General features: G+C 36.2%; 1 protein-coding gene across 3 annotated transcripts in view; it reads left to right on the forward strand.

The window, feature by feature from the left end:
* The window catches only part of LOC127843775 (piezo-type mechanosensitive ion channel component 1-like), a 241,514-nt gene that overhangs the window by 17,507 nt on the left and 206,466 nt on the right, over nucleotides 1-17,541 (forward strand). For all 3 annotated transcript variants that reach the window (XR_008032333.1, XM_052373554.1, XM_052373553.1), the window contains exon 5: nucleotides 17,105-17,147. Coding sequence is in view for 2 of the 3 variants with exons in the window: in XM_052373554.1 (XP_052229514.1) it covers nucleotides 17,105-17,147 (43 nt within the window). In the remaining variant the exon portion in view is untranslated. The remainder of the gene's footprint in view (nucleotides 1-17,104; nucleotides 17,148-17,541) is intronic.

Genomic DNA, 17,541 nt, shown 5'->3' on the forward strand with positions numbered 1-17,541 from the left:
GTCACTTAGTGCGTTTTAAAATTGAGCATGGTGTCCGCTGTTTATTGTGAAGACGACATGCAAAATATTATGTGTCAATGCGGCATTTGGGGGTATTCGTCACATCTGTGACAAAGCTCTAGTTCAAGTTGTTTTCATCCGATCTCCACCAAACTTGGTCAGATGTTGTTAGTAGATGATGGTTAGGTCAAGTTCCAAAATAGGGTCATGCCGGGTCAAAAACTAGGTCACGGGGTCACTTAGTGCTTTTTAAACATCAAGCATGGTGTCCGCTCTCTAATTTAGTTTTCATTCGATCTTCACCAAACTTGGTCAGAAGTTGTATCTAGATGATGTCTAGGCCAAGTTCGAACATGGGTCATGGCAGGTCAAAAACTACGGTAGGTGAAAAACTACGGTAGGTCACAGGGTCACTTAGTGCTTTTTAAACATTGAGCACGGTGTCTGCTCTCGAATTCAAGTAGTTTTCATCCGATCTTCATCAAACTTTGTCAGAAGTTGTCTCTAGATGATGTTTTAGTCAAGGATGAATATGGGTCATGCTGGGCCAAAAACTAGGTCACGGGGTCACTTAGCGTGTTTGTTAACATTCAGCATGGTGTCCGCTCTCTAATTCAAGTACATTTCATCTGATCTTCACCAACTTTGGTCAGAAGTTTTATCTAGATGGTCTTAAGGCTAAGTTCGAACAAGGGCCATGCCAGATCAAAAGCTAGGTCACAGGGTTACTTAGTACGTTTTACACATTCAGCATGGTGTTCGCTCTCTAATTCAAATAGTTTACATCCGATCTTCACCACACTTGGTCAGTAGTTGTATCTAGATGATGTGTAGGTCAAGTTCAAACATGGGCCATGCCGGGTCAAAAACTAGGTCATGGACTCACTTAGTGCGTTTTAAACATTTAGCATGGTGTCTGCTGTTTTTTGTGAAAACAACATGCAAAATATTCTGTGTCAATGCGGCATGTGGGGGTATTCGTCATGTCTGTGACAAAGCTCTAGTTATATTAAAAGTAATGATACAAGAATTAAAGCATCGGCAGTCATCAATATTTTACGTTAATAACTTTGGCTGCTGTAGCAAGTCTTACCTTGTCCTTTTTGGAAATCCAAATGTCTGTAAAGTTATTTTATAGTAAATTCTGTAAATGCTTGATCATATATTTTTGATAAAGATACAATTAAAAACCTGTTGTGAGACAAATTATTTCATGCTACGGGATAAAGCTTGTATCTGGCTTCATAATGGCTTTGCAGTACAAACATTGATCTGCAAGGAGTGGTTTAAGGCTTTTTACACATTGTAAGCTTTTAGGAAGACATTCATCTTATTGATTTGTCCAGAATTGTTACAGTTGATAGCTTTTTATTAATTTTTATGAAGATTTGTTTAAAAAAAATAAATCCCTTTGACACAAAAATTATTCAGGTTTTAAAAAGTGATATATTTTTTTTAAAGGCACACATGATTTTTCAATTTTTAAGCTTTTTGAAATTAAATACTTGCCAAAAATATCATAAGTATTGTTACCAAACTTACTCTGCAGATTAAGTAGATATAAAAGTATTCTCTATTATGTCTTAGAGCAGATTATCATTTGATGTGCATTAGCAGAGGGGGTAATCACATGATAGTCAAGATGGCGATGCCCATGCCGAGGCAGTTATTTTTTGGCGTTTTATTCCCTTAATTACATTTGTTTATTTGTTAAATGATGCTCACTTTCCAGCCATATCAGTAAAAAGGTGATTAGCGTTTATTTCGTAATCGTATTTGAATTTGCTTTATATCTTGACTTTACTCTCCGGTTATTTTCTTAGTGGAGCCCTAATTAGATCATCCTGCTTAGAAATTTTGCAGTGAGTAAAGTCGATATACAGTACACTCCACGCGTTTTCTCCAATTTCCCTCCATACTCCACAGTGATTGACCTGGAGGGAGATTAAAAAAATCCCGCCAGACGCGGCGTTTGCATGATTTTGGATGCGGCGGTTAACGATCGGCAAAACTGATAAGCCGACGCGGCGGCCCTCGGCATTGGCAACGCGGGGGAAACTCCGCGTTTTACGAGATAACCATCAATTTAATTATGTTTGACTTCCTGATTTTCAAATAAAATTACATTTATTACAAGTACATACATGTACATGTTGTATAATATTTACAATTAAAAAAACAACCAAGATAGATCGATCCCGACGTGGTTGTAGAAGTAGTTGTTGTTGTATAGAAAACTCGTTGATTTATGACAAACAAAACGTCGTCTTTTAACTAATACTTACCAATTAATATAAACACAGTTTGCAACATTGTTTTTATTTTGATAATTTAATCCAAAGTTTTCATGTTAGCAGGGGTTGTAATATTCCGGATTGATCCGGAAATCCGGATTTCAAGGCACCAGGGTCACTTTTGAGATCAATAAAAATTCGAGATTTGTTGGGGGGGGGGTAAGGAGTGATTCTTGGTTTATTTCGGTTCTACAGAAGATAACTCCTGCGCTGATATCATAAAATTTATTAGTGTCGTGTTCTGAGAAAACTGGGCTTAATTCATGTGCCTAAAGTGTTGTCCCAGATTAGCCTGTGTAGTCTCCTTACCGAAAATCAAGTTTAGGTGGAAAGTGTCGTCCCTGATTAGCCTGTGCGGACTGCACAGGCTAATCTGGGACGACACTTTACGCACATGTATTATGCCCAGTTTTATCAGAACAAGACACATTAGTATTTATCCTGTGAATTCCAATCAACAATGCATTTATAAACATGGAGTAACAACGAAAAAATCCCAAGTTTTAAGGTAAATTTTGACCACGTAACCTATGTTTAGAAGCTTATAAACGTAATTACTTTTTTATATTTTTATTGTTTCTTTACATAAACGATTAATTTGATAAACTGTGACATTGGAACAAAGGAAAACAACCGTGAATCTTACTTTGCGTGAACAGGTGTGTGGGGGTGGTAAATTTAGCCACTTGACGAATAATTTATGATTACGTTTTCTTGTAACAGCATCAGTTTTTAGGTGGAAATCGTTAATATTATATATATATATGTGATATTATTTAGTGCTGTTTATATTATGGGCTAAGGTTGTACTTTTTAATGATTATTTTTTTATTTCAATTTTTCATGTATTGATTTTTTTTCAAAATATTTGGTTAATGTAGTATAATATTATGCTGAAAAATATAAGTAAATTCTTGGGAAAAAATCTTTCTTTTGCTAGAATAAAATGCATTTAAAACTGCTTGGAAATGCAATCTAGAAGGGTCTGAAAATGATTTAAATCAATTTTTGTTCGGGGGACTTAGCCCCCCTTTATCCCCCTGACAAAGGCGCTGCCCCTTGACCCCTGCAGAGCCAGACCCCTGGCTTGTTTTCAGGATTGGCAATCTGGTCCTGTTATGACCCCTGTGTTAGCAGGTGATTTTCTATAGGGAACATGTAAACAAATGACCAAGGACCCTAAAAATCTCGCAAATCTGTGTGAATTGACAGTTTGACGTAATCAGAGAAAAGCCGCTTCCTGTCTAAAGGCATAACTTACTCAAGTAAACACGTTCAATGAATGCATAAGGAATGGTTTTAATTGTCGGAACAAAGTCAATTCTCTGCTCGCTAATGCATTTATTTTCTCTTTGAAGTTAGGTTATTCCATTGATTGCTAAAAGAAGGCGGTAACTATTGAGTTGATAGTTGCATTTAATATTCACAGTTGTATTCTTGTTGCGTCGACATTCAAAACAATGTTTACCGGTAATTATGGACCAAATCGGCATAGTGACATTCACACATGTTAATCTCTTTTGTCAAAACACCGCAGACAGCAGTCTACACAATAGGTCAGTAGACAAGCTTTGCGTGTTTTCATAACGTCAAACACTTAAAATCCAGTTCCGCCCAGATGTATGATTTGAAATTATTTTAGAGGAAATATCAACTTATTCGCGATATAATTTTGGTAAAAAATACCTAAGAAACTTTAAACCGAAATCAACAAAATTCAATGTTCTCTGCGCTATAAAGTTTGTATAAAAAAAATCAATACAAGCATGCTTTGCAGGTATAAGGAGTATACCTTGTACATTGCAGCATAATTTTCGCGCGCTTTTGTCGGGAAATATACATAATGACTGTATATTGGAAGCATTTGTAACCGTGGCGTTAACATTAAAAATCGTAGTGTGTTTTGGATTACTAATTATTATTCTCATTTTGAAATTTTACGGAACATTTATTCTTGTCTTATATGAGTTATGATTTAAATATTAATTTGTCAAATGTCATATTCATTCATATTGTAGACGTACCTGTGAATTAAAAAACATAATTTTTATATGTATTAATTTGTTATACAATTATCTTTTTTATACATGTGCTACAGTATTTAAACAATTTATTTTAACAATGTTTTTATTTTTTGGCATGCCCAGTAGCACACTGCTAACGTGGCGTTGCGCGGCGGTCACTGATCAGAACGGAAATTGTCTGCATTTACCGACTAGGCTAAAGTAATACACGCCGCGTGAATTAGCGAACGCGGCGTAACGCCGAGCGTTTTATCGAGTTCACCTCGCTCTCTCAACGCCGCGTGAACACTCGCTAGCAGAAAAAAACCCGCGGAGGGAGCGCGTTTTTTGGGGAAAACGCGTGGAGTGTACTGTATAGAGCGAATATTACATGTTCTATGAAATAAACGCCAGTAACTTTCTTGCTAATATGGCTGAAAACTGGGGGGAATTAAAAAACTTAATCAATTAATAAAGGGTATAAAACGGTGAAAAAAGCTGCCTCTGCATGGACGTTGCCATCTTGATAATCACATGATTACCCCCTCTGATAAGGGTAATTTGATCTAGTTTATCATTTTTTATGTAATTGCTTTTTAATACAAGTACATGTATCCTGTTTGATAGTCATCAACACTTCAGTTGTAACATAGAAGCTTGAAATTTATTATATTGACACTCTATATTTTAACAGAAATATACATGGTATGATGTATATGTTTTTTAGTCTGCATATCAATAAACAATTCAAATATGGTACACTGTCATGATCTTAAACATCTTGTATTCCAAATAAAAAAAGCAGTATGTTTTGTTATCATGTTCTAAATGCAGAATAATTTATTTGGTAAGCATTTCTTAACCTTTCTTATCCATTTAATTAATGTAGATTATAAATATGGGCTGGTAAGGCCTAACAAAAAAATATGTTTGTTTCCACTGACATGGCCTAAAAAATTAGGGTTGGTAGGTAGGCAAATAATTTTATTTAAAAAATTTTTTTTTTTTAGAAAATGTCGTACATGGTGCATCTTCTTCTCATTTTTTTTGTACAACTGTATGTACAATAAATTTGATGATGTATGTAATGCTACAGTGCTCCAGCTAGGATTTGAAAAGGGCAGGGGGGCTTTTTTGTCAAAAGGGCACTTTCGACGCGCAGTATTTTGTGAAAAGGGCACTTTCGACGCGCAGTATTTTGTGAAAAGGGCATGTTCGAGCGCGGGGGTGTTTCTGGAATGCTTTCTATTGCATGTTCATTTATATGTTATAAATAATTGTATTATTCCCATTATTATTAAACCATTAAAATATAATGTCTACAATGAGAATTAAACTAATTACAATTTAATAAGAGATTTATGAATTATCATATGTAAAAAAAAAAAAAAAAAAAAAAAAAAAAAAAATTTTGAGGGGGGGGGGGGGGGGGGGGGCAGGGCGGAAGTTCGGGGGGGGGGGGGGGCAGGGCAGAGGTTCGGGAGGGCAGGTCAATAAAAACTTGCTGTTCATTAATTTTGCATTTGTTGCTTTCCGAGTTTATTGTTGACTTCTGGCAACGGCTTTAATACTGTAGTCAAATGTCAAATATATGGCGTCTGTCCGTCCGAAAACTTTAACATTGGCCATAACTTTTCCAATATTGAAGATAGCAACTTGATATTTGGCATGCATGTGTATCTCATAAAGCTACACATTTTGCGTTGATTACGTTGGATTTTAGTGCCTCATGCCTTTGGTAATCAGTCTTAATTTGTTCAAATATGGGACATAATTGTTCGTTAGGATCTTGAATTTGTCAATTGGTCAGTAATAAATTTCGTGCTGGCGAAAATAAATGATTTCACAGTAGTCCATTTTTTTACCAATAAAAGGCATAACTGAAGTTGCAGTAAGCTTGACCCTCAGTGTCTATAGGGATTCAGTGTTGTTATACTTTCTGTTCTTTGGGATCATGGAGTATATACTATATTATTTATAATTTATTATATATTAAATAGCCCAAAAGCCATGCTAGGGGGACGCGAGTGGTGTTGCATGTAACATTATCACCATGTACAGACCCAATCAAACTGGGTGTGCTATTATATTTTTTGGATGCAGTTTATGCTTCCAAAGGACCACATTTTCAGATTATATTATGTACTGGTGTCGTGGGGTCTATCTACCAGGGCTAGCGCTGTCCCAAAATTTCTTTGAGCCAACCAGGTTTTTGTTTTTTGATGCGCGAAAACTGGTTTTGAAATAATTATATATACATTTACTATCAACTTGTTTATATTTCTTTTTATGACAACAAAGGCATATCACATATCATTCATTTACATTTTTCAATATAGAAATAATTAGTATGGTACTTGTCAAAGTACAAACATACATTATTTTATAGAGTACATTTGAAAGGGGTGTCGATTGTTCCAAATTTGAAATCCTGAAAATTAGGCCGGGGGTCTTGGAACCGCAGCCGCAGGAATCCAACAGGAATAAAGGGCAGATCCCCCAGCCCATCCAGAGCCCTTACTAATTGTTTTTTTTAGAGTCTTTCCAATTGTATTTTCGGGTGAATACAATTTAAAATAGTATAAACCACACCGTCCGTATCACCGCATATGCATTCGTCATTCTATTTCTTCTATAAAGAACTTCGAAAATAAATTATAATCGACGAAAAATAATGTATCCGAAAACGACAGTCCGAAAAATTGTACGTTTATGCCACATTAAATAAAATGTGCATATCGTTTGACTGCAGACATTGCAAAACCTAGCAAATATACAATTTGGTTGACATATTGCTTTACAATAGCATTTTTGTGGGTAAAAAACAACTTAATTATCACCTTTTAATTTCAAACGATAATCGGCAAAATGGTGTGACATCGTCGAAATAGAACTAATTATTTAATTATCATCCTTTAATTCAGATCGATAGTGGGGAGAAAGGTGTTAAGTAATCAGCTTAGAAATAATTTATATCTTGGTACGCTTCTTTTGATTTGTTAATCTTTAAATACGACGTTTGCCATCGGCCGCTATATTGTTGGCAGACGACAAGATCAACTGACTGTGTATTCCAAGTGTACAGTGTCTGTGCATGAATGACCCAATATTATGTGTGAGCAAACTCATTGCTGATTGGTCAGCTACCACGTGCACTTTAATAACAATAAAAATGATATGCCGATAATATAGACAATTTTATTGAGCATCGCCGTAAATACGCGGTCCGATTTTTTCGGATTTTGGGCTCAAAAAAGATTAGGACCGGCGGCAAAAAATTAGGTAGGGTCGGGCCACCGGAAACAAACAATTATTTTTGTTACGCCTAATCAATAAGCACTGTTATGAATTTTTGTCCATGTAAAAAATTAGTATTTTGAAGCCCCTTTCAAAGAGACCAGAATATGGCAATAACACTGTCCATCTGTCTGTCTGTCTGTGCAAGTTTCAGAGCTCTCAGCCATAACTTTATCATATATTGATGGATTTTAAATTAACTTCACACAAATATGAACTATCACTACATAACATGTCCTACATGTATGTAATGCTCTTCTCCATACCATAAAGGTCAAGGTCACACATAGAGGTCAGAGGTGCTAGTTTGCAATATAACAGCTTGTCTGGACTGTAGCTTTGTCATTCATCATGCGATTTAAAAATATTTTCCACAAATTATTAAGAAATGGTGTTTGGGGTGTATCACCCGTCTCTCTGCCTGAAACAGCGTTTTTGTTTGTTCAAATATGGGTCTGGTAGGGGGACCCATTCCCAAAATAAGAAAAATTGGTTAAAGCCACACAACTTATTTGGCATAGTAGATTTAAGTAATAGAAACACTGTTTCTGCTAAATAACCTGAGTTTTGTTGGAGGTTTTTAGCTGACATTGGCTGTATGTAGATACATTGTAACTTACATTCAGACCTTAGCATTGGACTTTACAATTATTTAAATGAAATTAATAATTCAAACATTGAAAACATGGTGTCATGGAGTTTTTTCTTGTTTTTAAAAATATAGAAAATAATTAACATCAATAGACACCTCTAGACAAGTGGTTAGAAACTTCACATCTCGCTCATAATATTCACCTATATGCATTCCTGACTGCACGGTATGGAGTTTTGCTATGTACATTTGGCTGAATATGTACTATCGATTGCATTCTCAAGGAGGGTGTCGACACTTTCTGCTTCAGTTTTTACATGATTGTGTGGGTTAGTTATGCTGATCAGGTAAAAAATGCCCCTAAACTACAGCAAATATTTTTAGTTTTGGCACCTTATCTTTCTAGTAAACACATTACTTGTTTTTTTTTAATTTCTTAAATACTTGTACATATTTCGGCAATAGCCTTCATCAGTAGTAAACATTAACCCTTTGCATGCTGGGAAATTCGTCGTCTGCTAAACTGTCGTCTGCTGAATTGATAAAATTAGCATTTTCTTCGATTTTTTTTGAAAGAATACTATCAGAATAGCAAACATATTTGATCCTGATGAGACGCCACGCTCTGTGGCGTCTCATCTGGATCCAAACTGTTTGCAAAGGCCTTAAATATTCGGTTCCCGCATTGTAAGGGTTAAGTCAGGCAGTGCCTTCAACATCATACTGTACTGTAACTATGTTTTGCGGAAAATATACATAACACAATTATAATATAACACAATACAAAGATAGATCCAAGTTAATACATCTGGGTATTAGTAAAAATATAGTTTAAAAAAAAATGTAAAAGGCAAACAACAAATGTATATGTAAACAATGCTTACGGTATGTTCTATATATAATAAATTTTTAATGTGAAGACAGTTATTAATCCTAGTTTTTTGTCCCCTACCGGTTTCACTGGAGGGGACTTATGGTTTTCGCTCTGTGTGTCTGTCTGTCTGTCACACTTTTCTGGATCCTGCGATAATTTTAAAAGTTCTAAATATTTTTTCATGAAACTTAAAAAACATCGATAGATGGCAATATAGACATTATGCACGTCATTTCATTTTGTTCCTATGTCAAAAATTCTTGTTTCTATGGCAACAAATAGACTAGAAATACTGCTGAAAATGGTGGTTTTCTGAATACTGCGATAACTTTAAAAGTTCTTCATATTATTTCATGAAACTTGACACATGGATAAATGGCAATATGGACATTATGCACGTCATTTCATTTTGTTCCTATGTAAAAAATTCTGGTTGCTAAGGCAACAAATAAAAAATAAATAAAAAAATCTGACAATGGTGGAGCCGGTAGGGGACATATATTGCTTGGCAATAGTCTTGTTATTTTTGTATCCTGAATATCTCTTTGCATAAATTGTTGCTTTTAAATAAAATACCACACCTGTTACGTTCACTGTTTTAATTTTACATTCATGATCCACTATAATCTCATCAGGAAATTTAATTAAAAACAAATTACATCAGTTTTATCATGAGCTATCATAATGTGTCAGGTCTGTTCATCAATTTTGTCCATTTTGTGTTTCTTTATTCTTTATACTCAGATACAGAAAATTGTAACCCGCTGTTGCTAGTTTAAACGTGGTTATAAAAACAGCAACGGTGGTAACATCAATTACTGCTGTAGTTCATAACTAGAATTACTAGAGTAGAGTCTATGCAATATTGTAAGTGGTATCCCAGGGGAAACTAATTAAGTTGTAACTTCAAGGTTACTTCTGCATATTGTGTTAGAGATTGGGGTTAGAGATAGAGAGATTTTTTTCTATTTTGTTGCTGTTATGTTTAGCAGGTAGCATTCATTTCCAGCTACTGTGTATGTGGAGGTAAAACATATTTGGTTAACATTTGCATCAATGATTTACCATCAATGCTTGTAGCAGTAAAAGAAAACAAAAAAAAATCAAAAACACATGTTATTTTTATGGATATAACAGAATTATTAGCTCACCTGAGAACAATGTGCTCATGGTGAGCTTTGCAATTGCCTTTTTTCCGTTGTCTGTCATCGCCTTGCAGGGTCAACATTTGCCTTGTTAACACTCTAAAGGCTACATTCATTGTCAGATCTTCATGAAATTTGGTCAGAAGATTTGTCCCAATTATATCTTGGACAAGTTCACAAATGGTTCCATGGTCGCAAGGGGTGGGGCAATTTTTCTTATATGGCTATAGTAAAACCTTGTTAACATTCTAGAGGCCACATTTAGTGTTCAATCATCATGAATCTTGGAAAGATATTTGTCCCAATAATATCTTGAACCAGTTTGAAAATGGTTCCGGTTGCTTGAAAAATATGGCTGCCATGGACGAAGCATTTTTCCTTATATTGCTATATAAGGCTGTTGTAAAATACTCTAGAGGCAACATTTATAGTCCGATTTCATGAAACTTGGTCAGGATATATTTGTCCCAATGATATCTTGGACAAAATTGAAAATTGTTTCAGATGGTTGAAAACATGGCCACTCGGGGGTAGGGCATTTTTCCTTATATGGCTATAGAAAAACCTTGTTAGCTCTCAAAAGTTACATTTATTGTTCACTCTTTGTGAAACTTGGTCAGAACATTTGTGCTAATGATATCTTGGGCTGCACAGAACAGGTCACATCCTTTGTATCTCAGGTGAGCGGCTTTTGACCTTTCAGGCTCTCTTGTTTTTAACTAGGAACCTGTCCATAGATTGATAAATGAACACATTTTAGCTCAGCGTTTTCGGAGGTATTGTCATAGCCAGCTCGTCGTGTCGTCCGCTGTCCCCCGTCTGACGTCCGCGTCGTGCTTAAACCTTAACATTGGCTCTAAAATCAAAGTGCTTCCACCTACAATTTTGAAACTTCATATGTAGATGCACCTTGATGAGTTCTACACGCCACACCCATTTTGAGGTCACTAGGTCAAAGGTCAAGGTCACAGTGACCTGTAAAAAATAAAAAAGAGAAAAATTCTGACAAGCTTTCATTTATTATGCTCCCCTAATTTTTTTTGGGGGGGGGAGCATATAGTCGCCGCTTCGTCTGTCCGTGCGTGTGTCCGTCCGTGTGCCCGTCCGTGCACAATTTTTGTCTGGGCTATTTCTGAGCGATTAATGACTGGAATTCAATTAAACTTTATGGGAAGGTTCACTACCAAGAGGAGATGTGCATATTATCAGCTGGTTCTGGTCAGATGATTTTTCACAGAGTTATGGCCCTTTGAAATTTTCCATTAACTGTACATATAGTGCAATTTTTGTCCGGGCTTTTCTCAGCAACTAATGACCAGAATTCAATAAAACTTTATGGGAAGCTTCACTACCAAAAAGTGATGTGCATATTATCAGCCAGTTTTGGTCGGATGCTTTTTCACAGAGTTATGGCCCTTTGAAATTTTCCATTAACTGTACATAATTATAGTGCAATTCTTGTCCGGGCTATTTCTCAGCAACTAATGACTGGAAATCAATGAAACTTTATGGGAAGCTTCACTACCAAGAGGAGATGTGCATATTATCAGCCGGTTATGGTCGGATGATTTTTCACAGAGTTAAAGCCCTTTGAAATTTTCCATTGTACATAAAGTGCAATTCTTGTCCGAGCTATTTCTCAGCAACTTATTACGGGAATTCAATGACACTTTATGGGAAACTTCACTACCGACAGGAAATGTGCATATTATCAGCCGGTTATGGTCGGATGATTTTTCACAGAGTTATGGTCCTTTGAAATTTCTATAAACTGTACATATAGTGCAATTCTTGTCCGGGCTATTTCTCCCCAACTACTGACTGGAATTCAATGAAGCTTTATGGGAAGCTTAACTACCTTGAGGAGATGCGCATGTTATTTGTGGGTTCTGGTTAGATGATTTATTTAGAAAGCTATGGCCCTTTGAAATTTTAAGTTGCTAAACCATCCATCATATTATTTTGTCCAAAGTTATGCCCCTCAAGACGTTTCCTTTTATCTGAATATAAAGTGCAATATTGTGAAAAAAAAAACAACAAACTTTGGGAAGCATCAACTGTCTCCGATGGTTTCTTGTTCAAAACTGCACCGGTAGCCGAGCAGCGCACCCGTTATGCGGTGCTCTTGTTTGACAATCTTTCAAGCTTTATTGACAGTTTGTAAATTGTTTCAACTTTTATAAACAGTTTAAAAAACTTAAGGAACGTTTTCAGTACAGTGTAAGTTTATGCAACATCTTAAGAAATATTGGAAGAAAAAACAGAAAGTTGTATGAAAAAGTTGTAATACGACTCTTAAACCTCAGATACTGTTTCCAATAGTTTGCTAGTGGTACGCCATGTACATTTCATTTATTAACAATTTAACTTCTACTAATGTTTTTCCAGCAAAAAAATGTCAAGGACCAATTTTTAAGAATTATTTAAAATAATATTTTACTAAGCATTTATGAAGACCTTAATGTATGGGAATCATTTCATGACTACTTTTTATGCCCCCCTTCGAAGAAGAGGGGGTATATTGCTTTGCACATGTCGTTCTGTCGGTCGGTCTGTCGGTCCGTCCACTAGGTGGTTTCCGGATGATAACTCAAGAACGCTTGGGCCTAGGATCATGAAACTTCATTGGTACATTGATCATGACTCGCAAATGAGCCCTATTGATTTTGAGGTCACTAGGTCAAAGGTCAAGGTCACGGTGACCCAAAATAGTAAAATGGTTTCCAGATGATAACTCAAGAACGCATACGCCTAGGATCATGAAACTTCATAGGTAGATTGATCATGACTCGCAGATGACCCCTATTGATTTTGAGGACACTAGGTCAAAGGTCAAGGTCACGGTAACCCGAAATAGTAAAATGGTTTCCGGATGATAACTCAAGAATGCATACGCCTAGGATCATGAAACTTCATCATTAGATAGATCATGACTCGCAGATGACCTCTATTGATTTTGAGGTCACTAGGTCAAAGGTCAAGGTCACGGAGACCCAAAATAGTTTAATGGTTTCCGGATGATAACTCAAGAACGCTTACGCCTAGGATCAAGAAACTTCATAGGTACATTGATCATGACTCGCAGATGACCCCTATTGATTTTGAGGTCACTAGGTCAAATGTCAAGGTGACCCGAAATAGGAAAGTGATTATCGGATGATAACTCAAGAATGCATACTCCTAGAATCATGAAATTTCATAGGTAGATTGATCATGACTCGCAGATGATCCCTATTGATTTTGAGGTCACTAGGTCAAAGGTCAAGGTCACGGTGACCCGAAATAGTGTAGTGGTTTTCGGATGATAACTCAAGAACGCTTGGGCCTAGGATCATGAAACTTCATGGGTAGATTGATCATGACTCGCAGATGACCCCTATTGATTTTGAGTTCACAAGGTCAAAGGTCAAGGTCACGGTGACCCGAAATAGTTAAATGGTTTTTGGATGATAACTCAAGAACGCTTACACCTAGGATCATGAAACTTCATAGGTACATTGATCATGACTCGCAGATGACCCCTATTGATTTTCAGGTCACTAGGTCAAAGGTCAAGGTCACGGTTACCGGAAACAGTTAAATTGTTTCTGGATGATAACTCAAGAACGCTTTTGCCTAGGATCATGACACTTCATAGGTACATTGCTCATGACTCGCAGATGACCCCTATTGATTTTTAGGTCACTAGGTCAAAGGTCAAGGTCACAGTGACAAACGTATTCACACAATGGCTGCCACTACAACGGACAGCCCATATGGGGGTATGCATGTTTTACAAACAGCCCTTGTTTAAGATAATATTATTATAGCAAATATAATATGCATTAGCCATCAAAAGGAATATGATCGTGTTGGTGTGTTTATAAGGGAGTAATACGGTATATTGAATTAAAGTGATAGGTTTGGCTGGATGTAATTCTCACGATGGAACTTGTCCATATTGGCTCATGTCTGTGATGATTGCATGTTGATTAACATTATGAGAGTTCCTGTGTAACAAATCGGTCCTTAGGCGAGCTGTTTAACAGGCATCCATCCATCAACTCGTCTGTCTACAGGCAGCTGATATTGGTTTTGCATGATGTGGATATACCAAACACATCTATGAGAAATCAATAATAGTGAGTCAATGTGTTGGGATGTTCATTAATACTCATTATCTATTTGTAACCTATACAATAAATAATAGGCTCTCTATATTAAGTAAGCATCGTTTGCCCAGATGTTTGGATATGTACTTGAGTTTAAAGGGACCGTAAACCGTGATTTACGAAAAAAGAAAAGTTCTAAAATACCATATTTTTTTACAATTATTAGTTTATACATGTATTGATTCAAATATCACGACTGGTATAATACATTAGTTGAAAAAAGTTAATATTTTCAGCATATTCGGTAATACAATTTCGCGATGTGAAATCGAAAGTACACTGTACATCGCAAAATAGGTGACATAACAATTTTCACACTATAAATAACGCAAGTAGATTGATCAGTTTATATATAAAATATAAACAATTCACTACGCATGCACAATTTGCATTCCTAGGTTTACCAAGTGACGACGATGACCAATCTACTTGCTTTACTTATAGTTAACTGGTAGTTACCTGGTACAAATGTACCTGTACCAAGTAAAATTTATTACCGAATATACTGAAAATATGAAAACTTAACAACTTTTTTCAAGTAATGTAATATACCAGTCGTGATATTTTAATCAATATGAACTAATAATTGTAAACAAATATGGTAATTTAGAACTTTTCTTTTTTAGTCAATCGCGGTTTTCAGTCCCTTTAAATGATAGTGCACCTATTTTCCTATTTTCCAACAGTGCAGTTTAAGGTCTTAAAAAATGTCGTGACTTTTTACATCTGGGAAATAGTTGTCATAGCAGTGAATGAAAAAAGGCTCGGTGGAGATTAGAATGATATACAAAAAAGAATGATATAAAAGGATTATGGTTTGATGTCACCTTTTATTATATAAACTTAAATACTATAAAAGGGTGGTTGTGGACTGGCTGCATACATGTAATTATATTATATATAGCTACATAGGAGTGCTATATATATATATGTATTGCTCTTGTTTGGTAATTGCATCAATGAACATTTAATTAAAGTTAATTCAAGATCGCTGTGGGGTAGTGGTTATGGTGTCCGCTTACAGACCAGGTGGTCACAGTTTCAAGCTTCGCTGTACGAGCGTTCTTTAGATCTCCCCCAAAGACACAAACTGACCAAGCAATGGATCTTCCCAGGAAACGGACTTAACCCTTTGCATGCTGGGAAATTTGTCATCTGCTAAAATGTTGTCTGCTGAATTTCTAAAATTAGCATTTTCTTCGATTGTCTTCCAATGAATACTATCAGAATACTGTACAGCCAAAGCGGCACAAACATAATCCGCGGCTACGCCACGGCCAGATTATTAGTCCTCCGCGGGAGAATCCTGTGTTCACTCGGCATCGATCCGCTCAAAGACGCCGAGTCTGTATTAACTTCGCGTACTTTCGCGGAGTAAATCCGCCGCATACGTACGCGGCGGATTGAGTGAAAAGATATCCACCTACATGAACATACATGTATGTGTAGCGTAGAATTAATTACGCGCAAATGTTTATGTTTCGTTCGATTATCATTATTAAATTTGTAATCCGAAACACACTTCCGAATTTTAATGCTAACGCGTCCTTTGGCAAATTCTAGCGTCAAATAAACAGTGCTAAAATATCCTTTGTTTCATAAAAAGCGTGCGAAAATTATGCAGACATGTAGAATTTCGTTTGGAAAGTTTGGGTGTATTTTGTGTTGTATAAATACATGAACATCACGTCAGGCGTAAATCGCATGTTCAGTGGAAAAAAACGCCCCGATTAGACGTTATATCATCATCTCTATAAATAGTAACAAATGCCAAAATGTATTTGATACTGAAGGAAATATCGAGAATGTTTGTGTATCGTAAATATTTACCAGCGTTTGCTTTAAAACTGGAATATACGGGATTATCGGGTAGTTAGTAGCGATATTAACTGTATAATATGAACAAAATAAAACGTGTTTATACACGCATATTCAAACAATAGTTATAATAAGCTGATAATTAACAAAACAACAAATACGTCGTCACCGTCTTGATTATTGATGTGGCTTCAAACTGCTAATTTTCTCAGCTAAAATATAATAGCAGAATCAACATGCAATTAATTTATAAATCCACCATATGCTGGAGCCTTGACCACTTGTATGTGCGAAAACATAATTACGTGACCTTGTTTATGTGTGAAATACATACACTACGGGCGGTAAACAAACTTAATTGGCCAGACACATTAACTATGCTTACATGTATATGCTAATACAATCCGCGCACAATAAATTTATTATGATTTTAATTATTATTATAATTGTTCTTTCAAAATGTGTTTACTACATGTAACTAATAATTTAAAAAAATATTTTTAATTTCATGATGCGCATCGACTCGGCATCATGTCGCTAATCGCGGCATGCCTTGGCGGACAGATGCGAAGTTTCGCAGCGAAATGCGACTTGCCGCCGCATACTGACGCGGCTTCAAGGACTGACGCGGCATCGACTTGTTTCGCCTTGCCGCCGCAGAATACGTTTGTTCCGCTTTGGCTGTACTGTAGCAAACAGTTTGGATTCTGATGAGACGCCACGTTCTGTGGCGTTGAGACGCCACGTTCTGTGGCGTATCATCTGGATCGAAACTGTTTGCAAAGGCCTTCAAAATTTGGTTCCAGCACTGAAAGATGTAAGCGTTTTAGAAAGCATGCATCTTTTGATGCAGTGAAGCTAAAGAAAATAGGTTTAAACTGAAATTAATTAGTAATATTTAATCAGATTCATATGTGTTCTGTATTTCAGGTTCTACATATGAACAGTTGGTCAGACAGATTGGCCTGGAAAGGTAAGGTCTTACTTAATAACAGTCGTCATAACAACTAGTTTGACCTAGCAAACCCAAAAACCAGGGATTATATTTTTGTCGGTTTTGTCGGTGCTTGACCGATTGGGGTCATGAAAGACCGATTGAAAATCCCAAACAGTCAGTCCTATTCTGTTTGCTAAAATTCCCATGTCATGAAATCGATTACACAGTGGACATGCTAACACCCCCTAATATATTTACATTCTTATCTCGATTAGGTGTGATATACCATTCGCTGCAGTCTCTAAACCGGTCAGGACCAGTTTATTGCATGTCATCCGACTAGTATGACCCCAAGCAGCTAAGATTCGCGCGGTTGTGTATTAGTCATGCGTGAATAACCCGTTTCAATATCAATCGATTATTTCAATGG

Source organism: Dreissena polymorpha, chromosome 9, assembly GCF_020536995.1.
Source record: "Dreissena polymorpha isolate Duluth1 chromosome 9, UMN_Dpol_1.0, whole genome shotgun sequence".
NCBI classification, from domain to species: domain Eukaryota; kingdom Metazoa; phylum Mollusca; class Bivalvia; order Myida; family Dreissenidae; genus Dreissena; species Dreissena polymorpha.